General features: G+C 50.6%; 5 protein-coding genes across 5 annotated transcripts; 2 read left to right on the forward strand and 3 right to left on the reverse strand.

Moving 5' to 3' along the window:
• Positions 1-136: 136 nt before the first annotated feature.
• On the forward strand, positions 137-4,138 carry N7537_010899 (putative AT DNA binding protein; the record flags this gene model as incomplete). The annotated part of the gene is made up of 1 exon (XM_056901953.1): positions 137-4,138. One exon carries the CDS (start codon positions 137-139, stop codon positions 4,136-4,138), a length of 4,002 nt encoding a protein of 1,333 aa, XP_056747240.1.
• A 968-nt stretch (positions 4,139-5,106) lies between these two features.
• N7537_010900 (uncharacterized protein) lies at positions 5,107-6,022 on the forward strand (the record flags this gene model as incomplete). Its single annotated transcript, XM_056901954.1, has 2 exons — positions 5,107-5,604; positions 5,768-6,022. The coding sequence occupies 2 exons, from the start codon at positions 5,107-5,109 to the stop codon at positions 6,020-6,022; spliced, it is 753 nt and encodes a 250-aa protein (XP_056747241.1).
• Positions 6,023-6,220: 198 nt separating this feature from the next.
• On the reverse strand, positions 6,221-6,940 carry N7537_010901 (HHE domain protein; the record flags this gene model as incomplete). Its single annotated transcript, XM_056901955.1, has 1 exon — positions 6,221-6,940. The coding sequence occupies one exon, from the start codon at positions 6,938-6,940 to the stop codon at positions 6,221-6,223; it is 720 nt and encodes a 239-aa protein (XP_056747242.1).
• A 1,103-nt stretch (positions 6,941-8,043) lies between these two features.
• Positions 8,044-9,793, reverse strand: N7537_010902 (Sds3 domain-containing protein; the record flags this gene model as incomplete). Its single annotated transcript, XM_056901956.1, has 2 exons — positions 8,044-9,162; positions 9,230-9,793. Coding segments are annotated over 2 exons (1,683 nt in total), but the record flags the coding sequence as incomplete, so codon positions are not given.
• A 1,079-nt stretch (positions 9,794-10,872) lies between these two features.
• Positions 10,873-12,723, reverse strand: N7537_010903 (uncharacterized protein; the record flags this gene model as incomplete). Its single annotated transcript, XM_056901957.1, has 2 exons — positions 10,873-11,924; positions 11,979-12,723. The coding sequence occupies 2 exons, from the start codon at positions 12,721-12,723 to the stop codon at positions 10,873-10,875; spliced, it is 1,797 nt and encodes a 598-aa protein (XP_056747244.1).
• Between the last annotated feature and the right edge of the window lie 466 nt (positions 12,724-13,189).

The following is a 13,189-nucleotide window of genomic DNA, read 5'->3' on the forward strand; positions in this document are numbered from 1 at the left end:
CTGTATCATAAAGTCAGCTTGTGAATAGTTACGACACTGACCACACTTTTTCGTTGTCGTCACATTCCTTGCCGTGCGCTCTTCCACCCCTTTGGTGGCACGCGTGCCTCCCGAGATTCAATCACATGAGTCCGCCATGTCGGCCTCGTCGCGCAGCCAGAGCTCCTCCCCCGATATTCTGGGTCCTCCAGGCGACGCCCAATACTTGATATCATCACCGATTAAACCTTTTGCAGGGCGCCAAAGCTGGATGTCTCCTATGATAGCGAAATCACGAACTCCGGCCAAGCGACCACGACCGCGACCGCGTGTCAGCCTCAGTCCCGCAAAAAGCGCGCATTCAATTCAATTCAACGATGTCATACTCCCCGGGTCGCCAACAATGAAGTTCAATGGTGGTCGACAAAGGTCGCTCTCTCCGGAGAAGCTTCAGGAGGGAAATGTCAGTCCGTGGCGCATCCGACTCACGCTCGAAGCCACACAAGACGAAGACGACGAGAACCGGGGTAGCCCGTCGCGCAAACGATTAAAACCCTCGACCACGACGACGATGATACCATTGAAGGATGAGAGGAGTCCATTGAAGGATAAAACTCCCTTAAAGCGGCGAGGGCGTCCACGAAAGTCTAACATAAATTTGTCCCCGTTTCTCGGGGCCGCTGGGCAGACCCCTCGCCCTGGAAGTACACCAGGGCCGGGAAATACTCCTGGGCTACAACCACGCAAAAGAGGCCGACCACGGGGCACACCCAAACCCAAATCACAGGATTTCCAGCTGCTGGATGATCAACCAACGCCGACTGTCGAATATGACCAACCCTTTAGTCCGATGGATATTATTCCCAATAGTGATTCCCGTCAAGCCCTGCAATCCAGCCCAATGGACACAATGACCAATGAAGCTGGTCTAGGCCAACACGAACCCAGTCCAATGGACACTACAGCTAGTGAAGCTAGTCTAGGCCACCAACGATCTAGCCCTACGAATGCCATCGCTAGCGATGCTGACCTAGGACAACAACGATCCAGTCCGACGGATTCTTTCGCTGGGAGTAATGCGCGCGCCAGCCCCTTGAATCTTGTAGGGGATGCGGACTCCGAAGATGACTCTTGGGGGAACTCAGACATGTCAATTGCAGAGCTTCCTGACCCAACAGAACCCATCACGGAAGATCTGGGCAATCCTCGCCGTGAGTACGGCCGAACGAGTTTGGAGACGCCTGTTATCGGAGCTACGGAACATCACTTTTTGGATGATGAAAACATCCACTCTACCCCTTCTAAAATGCCATCACCTACACGCGAGAGAGCAATCTTGTCGTCGAGAGCTTCTTCTCACAATACCGCTAGCCCGCAATCGCGCACATATCCGACTCCGACCCCCACGTCTTCGCTGGCCGATGAAGAAAACCAAAACCAACAGGCCAACGTGGATCATCCCTCGAGGACAGAGACCCATCATCCTGAAAATGATCCCGTTGAAGATCCCGTAGACGATTATGACGAATTCGACACTATCATGGAAAGTGAAGGATTCACTATGATTTCCCTTGATACACTCCCATCAGCCAAGCAGCATGGATTTGGCTCCAGCGCTGTGACGAACGGTGGTCCCAAACCAAAGGAAGTTGGAGAACGGCTGAGACGCAAACTTCCCGGGACGATCGAAGACCTCCGAGGTGATTCTCGTGCTCAAAAGTCATCCAGTCCAGTCACTTCGGCCCTGGGTCCTAGGTTATACAACAATCCTAGCGCCCATATTCCGGAGAAGCACACTGTACATGCGGCTGAGCCGCAATCTGTTAACCATGTGAACGAGCTCACCTACCCTGAACTCCCTGCCGCATCATCTCCGGCTAAACCAACAATTGTTCCAAAGAAGAGAACATTGGCCAGTTTGGCTAAACTTGTTCGTCTATGCTTGGCCCTCCAAGGTCCCTTTAGGCCCCAAGTAGACGAGTGGTCAGGCAAAAGCAATGCTCGTCACAAAAGACGTCGGTTGGAGGGCGTTTTCAGCACCTTCAACGCCGAAACGCAGCGAGAACTCCGAGTGGCTATGGGACTAGGACAGGAGCTTGCTATGCGTCGAATGCTCGCCGAGGAAGATGAGGCTGCGGCTATAGCAGCAGAAAATGCAGCATCCCGCCTTGAGGAGGAACGTCTTGAGCAGGAACAGGAAGAACAGGATGCACATCACTATAACGACTTCAATGATGAAGAATTAGAAGAGCAGGAGCACGATCAACCCTTTGAAGACGAGATCGAGAAGCGCGCAGAATACGCCCAATCATCACCTTTCAAGTTCAATAAATCCATGCAGCAAAGCCCCATGTCCCACCAAAAGGTACAGCGGGAGGCACAATGGCAGCTTGAACGAGAAGAAGTCAGCCGCCAGGCTCAGATGTCTTCAAACCCACGATCGGTCGTGTATATTGATAGCGACGAGAATGCGGCGGAGGATGATGATGGTGACATCGGATTTGAACATGAACAACAATTTGAATCTGAGACCGGATATGGGTACGATGAAGAGCACAATGATTCTGCGCCTGGGCCCGTACCAGAACCAGCGCCATATGTACCCCAAGACATTGAACCCGAGCCCGAACCCGAGCCCGTGGAAGATGAGGATGATGGTTATGACGACATTTGGCAACTCGAAGCCAACGACCACAGTCATATTTCACAACACCCGGAGCATGATGATGTACAGTCTTATCCGCAGCCCGTTGCACGCCCTTTGGGCAACCTTGCTCCAATTTCCGCAGGTCAAGACTACCTGAGCTCATCTCCTTACGCTACTTCAGAGCATGATTATGTAGCGCGCTTTGGACCGTCCAAAGTTCGCGAGCTCCGTGAACAAAAAGTCGATTTGTCTGCTTTGCTTGCAGAAGATGATACACCAAACCGCGCACGGTATTACAATGGAACGAGTACTCCTCGGAGTGTGCTGACCCGCCCATTGGGGACACATAATCAATTCATCAACAGCTCTCCCATGAAGGACCCGGTATCGCGCACTCCAGCGCATATTCGTTTGCAACCTCTCTCCCAGTCCAGCCCCGATGTTCCCAACCCACGGGTCCCCAGTCCACAAATTGCATTCCTCGATGAGAAGAAATCCCCGAAGGTTGTGCAAAGAAGCCCACCTATGCAAGAACCATTGGAAGAAGACTATCATGGCAGCAGCGTTTCCAATGCCGCTCTCGGTCAATCGGAATCTGTCAATGCGGATTCTGCCTCCACCCCACAGCCTCAGCCTCGTCAGCTCAATAAGGAGGAGCCAGGATCATCCTGGTTCAGTAAAATAACCAGTTTCACCCCGCAATGGCTGAAAGCCCCTGCACGTGACCGAAGCTCAAGTGTTAGTACTATCCCGGAGGAAGCATCTGACTTCGAAGATGAAGAGGAACTAGCCAGCATTGAATCTGCAAAGGAGCTTGACGGACATTTCCAGGATGGACCGCTCTCAGAGCAAGCGAGCCAATCACCCGCGAGTCATTGGAGACAGCCATCGCCATCTCAGGCTCCCCAGATACAGCAAGATCCTCTTCCCACATTGGAAGAAGAGGACCCGATACACGAGAGGAGTGTTTCTCGAGACCTCTTTGAAGAAAAGGACCCAATAGACGAGAGAAATGTTTCTCGAGGCCTCTTGGAAGAAGAGGAGGTCCCGGTCTCTGAGCGGAGTGTCTCGCAAGATCCCTTGGAGAACGAAGGTGCCGAGCCAGTGAACCCCCAGAATGGAGCCTCTCCAGGGCCCAGACCACTTGCTGTCTTCGGATACTTTTCCGACGAGCATTACGCCGCGCTTCGTCGTATCTACCGAGTTGCCAAGCGATACCCCGAGCGCTTTGAATACTACGATGCTCCAGGGCGGGCTGCCATCATCGGTGATTGGATATGGACCTCCGATGGTCATCACGGGGTGCCCATCACAGAGATTCAATTTGCCATTATTGATCGCTTCGCCCAGGAACTTGCTCGGGCCGATATCCAATATGGTGGCAGCGGACAGATCGATTGGACAGAAGCTGATCTGCATCGGAGACTCATTAGCATCATTATTGGCGAGCAGATCCGAGAGGTGAGAAAGGCCAAGGCCAACCGGGGCACTTCTGTGGACACATGGCGATGAACGTCTTATTTTTTTTTCCATCCACTTCTTTTTATATTATGTACCTTTTTTTTTTGATATCCGATGAGCACCTGGCGTCATGGTTTTGTTTTGAATCCGTCTGTTCTTGTTCTGATTATGATTCCCTCACGGTTATTGGTTAGGCTTGTGTGCAGCATTGGGCTGTTTTGGGAGGGTTTATTGTGCCTGTGATTAGTTTAGGCCTCTCTAGTCTCTAGCCTCATCGGTTAGATATTAATGAGGTACTGTATACTATAACTTCCAAGTTTTGGACCAAAGTGACCAAAGTACCCAATCCCGGAAGGGGATCCTTGACTATAACTGCGAACACCCTGTGTGTATCGCATCTCGAACATATGTGTCCAGCCAACCACGGAGCCCTCCTGCATCAAGATCCCTTATTTCCCCGAGTATCCGATAGAATAGGGATGGAAACATTAATCGCGGGAGTTCAATCGAGAATGCAACTCAGTCTAGCCCACTATACCAGCCAAGTCAACGTCAACATCAACTACAAATCCGCTTCTGCCTCATCCCAATAAAACAACTATACAACCAAGCCCTCAAACCGTCACCCCGTACCCGAAGCAAACACAATCTACATTGAAGTCCCGACCAAACCTGCAGTCCTCCGCCATCTAGACCAACCATACCAACCCGCGCCTCCTGCACGATCGTATATTCCTCGCGTGGGCAGCCAAGCAGAAGCCGGAGAGCCTCGCATTCTCCACCCCCGTGCGAGGTGCCTGCGAGGTGTCCCTGCACGTGTTTTCGTCCTTGGGTGTCGGTCTGGCTAGATCGTGAAGTACCACTTGGGAGGCGAACCGGGACATTTATAAAAGCAAGGTCGGTAACGATATGAGAAGATCATTCCCAGAGACAAAGATCACAAGTATATAACTTTATACTTCGATCAACTTTTCTATTCCTTTTCCATACATATAGTTCGTCTGCCGACGATCCCAACCATGTCGGTATTCACAATCGTCCATCGAGCCCTACCACCACTATCCCTTCCCTGGAAACGACGAACAAGTCTAAAAGGCAAATCCCCCGAACTGGAAATCCTCAGCGAAAAGGATACCATTCTATCAACCTCCACCAGCATCAGTCCCCACCCTCAAAACAATGAACCCGTCTTCATGCACCGTGACGTCCACGGACCCGTGCAGATAGCGGTGAAGGCCCATGCAAACTACGAAACACCCACCCCCCAATCAGCATTATCCGCACCGGAAAATATCTCGGATCCAGCGTCGGACTCGACTTCCGAGAACAAGGTGCACTATTCCAGCCAGACACGTCCGACGCGGGCCCAGCTCGCTCGCGCTGTTAGCTGGGCGAGTATTATCCGCAGTCGAGATCGGTGGACGGTCGAGCAGGAGAGGGAGCTTGTGCATGCGCAGAGACAGCTGGGGAGGTGTCAGAGGGCGTGGAGTTCCGAGCAGGAGGTGTGGTTATCATATGTATGTGGGAACTATCTTTTTTGTTTTACCCTTTTTTTTCAACTACTGTTTTGTTTGCTTTACTATTATATTATTCTATGCAGTTGAGATTGTTATCACATTTCCGAATTTGATTCCTAGCAGAAACAATCACGAATCATGAACTAACTTGTTGGTGGTGCAGGTCCAGGCCCTCACTGAAGAGAAGGACGCACATGCTAGTTTCCTGTCTATGCGACATAGACAGCAAGACGACGAACAACACCAGTTCCGTAAGGCGTGGAAGCGGAGACGATCTTCATCAGGTGATGATGAGACGCAGCAGTCTGCGATCGAGACTGCGAATCGATTGGGGAAGTTGCGTCGCTTGCAGCGCTATGGCTATTCAGGGCAGCGATTGGGCGCGACAGGATCGGCGGTTTTGGCCGTGGAGGGATGAGATGACAGGGTGGCTTCCGAACTTGGAAGAGTTAGGGTTGAAAAGATAGTAGAGACTAATTTGGATTGTTCTTGCAGCTTAGAGTATTCTAATTAGTGGCTGAATGGATAGAATTGACTGACATATCAACTTCATATCATATAACCATGATTCAGTGCCTATATCAGGATCCCCTAGCATGACTATCTCCCACAAATCCTACCACTTCTTCTCCTTCCCATCAGGCCACTTCCGAAACAAGTCCGCCAAGAGATCAATCGGCGCCGTCAAAAGCCCAACAGCAGTCTCAAAGAATGGCTCAGTAGGCGCAAGCGGATGCGATCTGGACGGAACAAAGATCTTAACTCGATCCAGGGACTTCGCCAACTCAACACTCTCCTCTTTAGATAACAACTCCTCCAGTCTAGGCAAGTCCACATCCTCCTCATGTCTCGCATGAATCCCCAAGTTCCGCATGAGCCCCTCAAGCGTCGGCACAAATCTCGGATCCGAAGACGAAAGACCCTGGAACGATTTCAACTGATGCTTAACACCACGATGCTCGAGTCTGTTTTTATCTGCTATTCCCTGTCCGTCTGGGAGAGAGTTGATCAGAGCAGGATAGACAACAAGTTCTTCGCCGATTAGATGGCGGGCTAATTCCCAAGTGAATTGGTTTTGGAAGCGGGTTTGTTCGTCTGGGTCTGTTGAGGAGAGGATTTTTTTGCTGTGGGCTTCCAGTTCGAGGTGATCGTGTTTTATGGAGGGGAGGATACGGCTGTGGACAGATGGGATTGCGGCTTCTTCGGTGAAGGTTTGAAGGCTTGGTCTTATGTTGCCGCTGAAGAGTGGTTTGGGGGATTCGGCTTTTGGTCGTGGTGGTGAGGTCATTAGTGGTTGTTTGAGGAGAGGGTGGATGGCGAGGGCGCGCCGGAGCATGAGGACGGAGGGTGGGTTTGATGCTTGGAATATTCTGTTTGCTGTGGTTTTAAAGGTATATTCAGAACCTGCTTGATAGAATAGTCGGTGATGGGTTCCGTTTTTGTCATGATGATGATATGGATGCTAGCCCTAAGTTGACATCAACATCCGACTACAGCAAAATTTACAAACTCAAGAACATTGCCCAAAAGGCCAGAACTAAGTCATAGCACATCCAAAACAAATCTAAACCTCAAATTACTCACGTCGATACTCTCCCCCTTGCCCCAAAGGCCATAGTCTTTGACTCATACCTTTATTTTCTGTTTTAAGTATTGATGCTCGCTCTGACCTGTCTGGCGTTGTTGGAACGCATAATACTTTACTTCGGAATTCATGCTTACCCCTACATTGGGTATAATTTACATAGATATCTTGTTCTTCAGCTGTCAAGATGTTGACGAAATTGAGGACCCCGAGAGCAGCTGGCTACACTACCGCTTTACATGGACGTGCGTTACAATAACATGGTGTCCGGATTAAGCCACTGGTGTGAAATTATCTGAAAACGTTTTACCTAGCTAGCTAGTAAGCTAAGTAAGACCTGTTCTGATTAAAGGGTATCTATGGGCTCATCATTGGCACATTTCTCATCTGGGGAATAAACACTCGGGGTAAGCTGTAGATATCCTTCTCTCGAATGACATGGGGCTATAATGATGACCATCTCTCGTCCTAACCAGATGGAGATATTCCAGAGCCTAGGCTACGAATAGATTGATAATCCAAGTTACAGAAGACTGAAAAACAAGGTATCCATGTAAATTGTACCCAACATAAGGGTAAGCATGAATCTTCGGAACAAAGTACTTATGTGTGTGTCCCCAACAACGCCTAACAGGTTGGAGTGAACATTAGTCTTCGAAGAAAGAAAATAAACACAGAAAGAAAAAAAAAAAAAAAATCGAAAAATCGAAACCGAAATCCCAAACACCTCCGAGGTCCATCCCTCACAACATAGCTAATATGATCAATGATAAAGGGTAATCCGTAGCCGCACCCAGCGATAAACACCATCCCAACCCATCTTAACGTACATCCGAAACTTCATGTGTAAATCCCTAGTGATTGCGCGTCCGCTTTCGACTGCGCTCGCGCTCCATAGCAGCAGGCTGGAACATCTCGAAGCCGGGCTGGTGGGCGGTGGGAGTCCAGTCGATACCCATAGAAGGCGAGAAATCCGGGTGTAGCTGGCTGAAGATGGCGGGATCGGCTGGGTGGCCATCGACCGGTTCTGCGGAAGTAGGAAGAGGTGCAGCGACGAGTTCGACTAGAGATGCGTCAATCCAGTTGGGTGGTTTGCTGGAGAGGCGGCCGATGCGCGCGCAGTCATCGTCGACTTCCTCGTTCATTAGGGAGGTCAATGGGGGTGCGTTGCCGTTGGGTCGGGCGTGGTGGTTGGAGAGAACGTGGTAGGGGAGGATCGGACGGGTGGCGGGCTTATCGGCCAGGTCGGCTAGGGCGCTCAGCGCGCTGTGCGCGGCGGTAGTGCGGGTGGATCGGGTGGCGTGGAAGTTGTGGCTGGCGGTGCGCATCATGTCCGCTGCACTGGGGGTGCCGTTATCTTCATGGCCTGTGCCCTCCGGGGTATCCTCGGCATCGGTATTGTTGCCGTTCGTCACTGCACCGGATCCATGGTCTGGGCGTCTGGAGGTAGAGAAGAAGTGGACAGCTGCCAGATGTGCCTGGTTTGCGTGTGCGTTGAGTTCCTTGTCGGTGAAGAGGGAGTGGATCGAGTAGGTAGGTGCCACCTGCTCCTTTGTGACCTCGGCCTTGTTGCGCTTCGCGGGAGTGGCATCGCCTGCGTCCCGCGCAGGCGACCCAGTCTCCTCCTCTGGAGCCTTCCGCTTGCGCTTGTTCAGCTCCGACATGAAACCGTTGCCCAGCTCGTCGAGGTCAACGCGGTGACGGGTGTGCCGAGTAGTCTTGCGGTTGCTGTGGATGCCACCAGGGCTGGCAGGGTTTGTGATGCTGAACTGGTTGGGATGGAGGAGAAGGGCATTGGTGTCGGCGATGTCGAGCTGCTCCTTTTCACGCATCAGACGGGCGCGCTTGCCGGAGATATTCTGCACCAATCGCTCTCGAAGGGTGGAAGACAGATGACGGAATTCTTCTTGTGCGAAGTAAGTACGGAAATCCCGGTCCCGCTGTTGTCTTTCCATGACGTTGTTGTAGTTATTCTGTATAGGAAAAAAAAGTCACTGGTTAGAGAAAACTCCTTATAGATGAGAAAGACATGAAACTCACCATAGCTATGACCAACTCTGCGTCTCTCTTCTCCTTGATCTCATTGACCTGCTGGACAAACCTGGAATACCAGGATCCAGCGATGCCAGCCATTTCTTTTGCAAACTTGCTGCCGCCACCAACAGTATCCTCAATCAGCGCAGAAATGCTCTCTGCAGAGTCCGGGAGCGGTCCAGTCACGTAAGGATCACAATTGTTGATCAGGGTCATATCGCACTGGAGTGCATGCAACTGCTGACGAAACTGGGTGTCCCGGTTATTGCTGAACTGACCCGTCAGTTCCTGGAGCCGCTCCTGGAGCGCGGTGCGCCGCTTGTCGCGTTTCGAGGGTGCGCCACCAGCCCCGCCGCCGGGGCTGAGGGGCGGAGGGTTTGGGTAGGACATTGTATGTGGCGAGGGTGGGCGAGAAAGGGTGGTAGATTGCATTAAGTTAGTGATTGAAGGAAGATGAGATGAGAGGGGTGGGTCACGGTCGAATATGGACGGCAGAATGTTTGGCCGCCCCGAGGAGAATAGGCAATGAGGTGAAGGAGACAAGATGAAGAGGAAATAGACTTTCTGATTCTAGTCTGAGAGAAACAGTGTGGAAGAAGTAGGAGTATAAATACAGTGAGTTGGTACACATCAGTTTTCCTGCCTTCTATTGGTGTTCCTTGCGATTCAGACCACAGCTATTGTAAGCTATATATACACAGGTTTGGCACGAATGGCCATCCCCTGTACAATTTTGACATCAGCTGTATAGACTATGACTATTCAACCTGTTCATACAATAAAGAAAAGCCAAAATGATTGCTTTACATTGAGATATCATGTCCCAAGCTCTCGGCTAGATCTAGATACAGACAAGCCTCTAATATTGGTGACGTAGTTCAGGAATTTGATTCATTTAGCTTTAAATGGCATGAGGACGTCACATTCGAGATTCTTCTACAATGTCTTTTTAGGTTTCTATCTTTCAATATCTCCATTGTCTCTGTAGCTGCCTATTCATGTCCATTCAGAATAACTAGCCGCAAACTGTAAAATGGGGTAAAAAGTCCCTACAAAAGAACTCATGTGTGCGTAGAAGTGCTGAATCGATTATCACGCTATAATTAAAGTAGACAACCAATCTTCTACAATGAAAGCCATAGGACTAAAGTGGTAAGGTGAGGGCTGACCCTATGTCCAGGCACATTTCGGTGATGCCTAACAAGAGCCTGACGGAAGCACTAGCACGACCCCTACATATACTTAGTCCAGTGATACCCACAGATTATTAAAAAAAAAAGAAAAGAAATTGTTAATAGCAGATATATTCTCACTAAGTCCTGTATATCTATCCATCATCAAGACAGAGAAAAAAAAATTCATAAAACCCGAATCGCCAACAACCGGGGTATTCATAGTTCATCCAAAAAAAAAAAAGTTCGGGCGGGGAATAAAATCCCCAAACGAGTCATGCAAAGGTGCGAAAGAAATATTTTCGCACCGAAAAATCGAAATCCAACACCGGGGACACCTCCATGGGTCCCATGTCATCTTTTGTCAAGGCCGTTTGTTAAAATTTGCTATTGCGGAAGAGGGGGTGGTGGAAGAATGAAAAAGGGGGTGAAGATTCGAGGAGGGAGCAAAGAGCGATCTAGCAAGGCTGCAAGGATTTAATTCGTTCGACGAATCACAAAGACACCAAGCTCGATACCATCACGAGGCTCATTGTCCTCGTAATAGCGCCGCTTGCGGATGCCATCGCAGATCTCACTCAGGAGTCCGGAAGATGTGACTTCCTTGTTGCCCATCATGCCGGAGCATCCGGAGCTTGCGTTCTTAGATGAACGGCGGCCATTTTGCCAGTACAGACTCAGGACTTCCTTCATGCGGGCTTTCTCCTGGTGTATGAACCACTCGGCCCATAGATTGCGGTCGAGATGGGCCTCTCCGCGGCCTGCATTTGCTACGTGGAATCGTGAGGAGGAATCATTATCGCTCAGTGATTCGCAAAGTGCCACAATGTTCGCCTTCATGGTGGCAAAGTCGTCCATTTGAGAGACGGAGGATAGCTTGCCGAGGTAGCGGCCCACGTCCGCGGACAACTCATTCACCACAACGAGTTGGCGGAGAAGGGGGTCGAGGATGGGGCCCAGGTATTGGGACTTGAAGGTTGATGCACCTTTCTTTGTCGGATACACGAAGAGGAGAGAGCCGCCATTAGGCGATAACTCGCTCATGCGATCAACGAGGAAAGATGGACGGGTACGACAAAACAGATCATGATACTCTTGAGCGGAGGCTGGGGGGAGATAGCGCTCGAGTACCGAGATGTTGACGCTGCGAGGGGGAACAATGGGCATCGGGGCGTGGGACATTTGCCGTTGAAGGGGTCCACGATAGTCATGGTAAGCACCCACAACTGCCGCACTGGAGAAAACCGTGGCGTTGAAGTAATCCTCGGCAGCAGTGGGAGAACGAGGAGTGCTGGGGGGAGAGTGGGGCAGATTTGAAAGGCTGAATTGCTCCGGTACTGCGTGGGTAACATTGATATAGGGTGACTGGCCAGGTTGCAAATGGTTGTGGACTGCCTGCACCATGGAGGAAAACACACTGTCGGTTTTCGGCCCTGATACTGCCTGATCGGATGTTCTGGGATATGGAAGAGTCTGGGAAACGATTTTGATGGCCTCGCCTCGTGTCTTGCAGAGGGCAAGTGATGAAGCTGGAAAAAAAAGTCAGTGATTGGCATTGAAGCACGGATGTGATGGAAGCTTACCAGTCAAGTCGATGCCATGATCCAGCCATGAGCCAATGTCCTGCTGGCAATCCATGTCATCGTTTGGCCCAGGGCTGCCTCCAGAGCTGGAGGACCTATGAGAAAGCCCATCGGATGGGCTGCTGAGTGTATCCGAAGCACCGGTCGCAGAGGAATTTTCCATACTCGGAGTGTCATCCATCATGGCCATGGATCCCGGTTGATGGGAGTGTGTGTCAAACAACATCATCTCGGACTTGGGGTTCCACGCAACGTGGATGTCCTCTTCTGGTGGCGTGGGGGGTAATATGGCGGGGTATTCGGACTGATAGTGAGAGTTCCAAGCGGGCGAAGCAGCCAAAGGCCTCGGCCCGCGAGACACAGTGGTTGAAAGACGAAGACGAGAGTCGACCGACCTCGTGCGAGACTCCACACGATAGGGCGAACCGGGCGAACTGGGCGAGGTACGTTGATCCCACGATGGGAAGTTCACGGCAACGCTGCTCTTGGAGAGAAAGCGAGATACCGGTGACGGTCTTGTCCGAAGAGATCCTTGTGAGGCTCGTCGGCGAATCCTGGAGGGGTTTACAGTTTCCTGTGTATCTGAGTTCTGGGGGAGATGGTCTCTGGTGTCAAGTTTCACTGTTGGTGGGACATGCATGGTGTGATCGTCAAGAGTGGGAGTGACAGGCCAATACTGTCCATTGCATGAGAGTGGCATCCAGTCTATTTTATCCAACGGGCGGAAAGAGATGGCAGCCGTCATGAATCATCCGTTAAATGATGGTAGATGATCGAAAGATGACCAAAATATGATGATCGGGATCGGGTCCAAGCGTGGGTAAGCGGGGGATTTGAAAGTTGATATGGAGATGATGTTAAAGAAAGGAGTTAAAGAGGGTCAAAATGATTGAAGATTTGGAGGGGGAAAAGAAGAAGGGATGGGGAGAGAGGAAGAAGAAGAAGAAGCAAAAGAGGGCGTGAATCGAATGGAAATTGACGGGAAGGGCAAAGTGGGTATTGGGTACTTCAGCATAGTATGGGCTATAGGGTACTAGACCATGTACTGGGTACGAGCTGGGGCAAGGGTTGGGGCCAGACTCCTCAGGTCGGGACAGTCTAGACCTTTCAAGTCATGGAGTCATCGGTTTCCACTTTACTTTTCTTTCTTTTTCTTTCCTTTTTTTTTTTTTTTTTTTGCTGTAAGGGATATTCTAATTTATAGAATATAT

This window comes from Penicillium hordei (genome assembly GCF_028827395.1).
Source record: "Penicillium hordei strain IBT 12815 chromosome Unknown utg000006l_segment0_segment0, whole genome shotgun sequence".
NCBI lineage: Eukaryota > Fungi > Ascomycota > Eurotiomycetes > Eurotiales > Aspergillaceae > Penicillium > Penicillium hordei.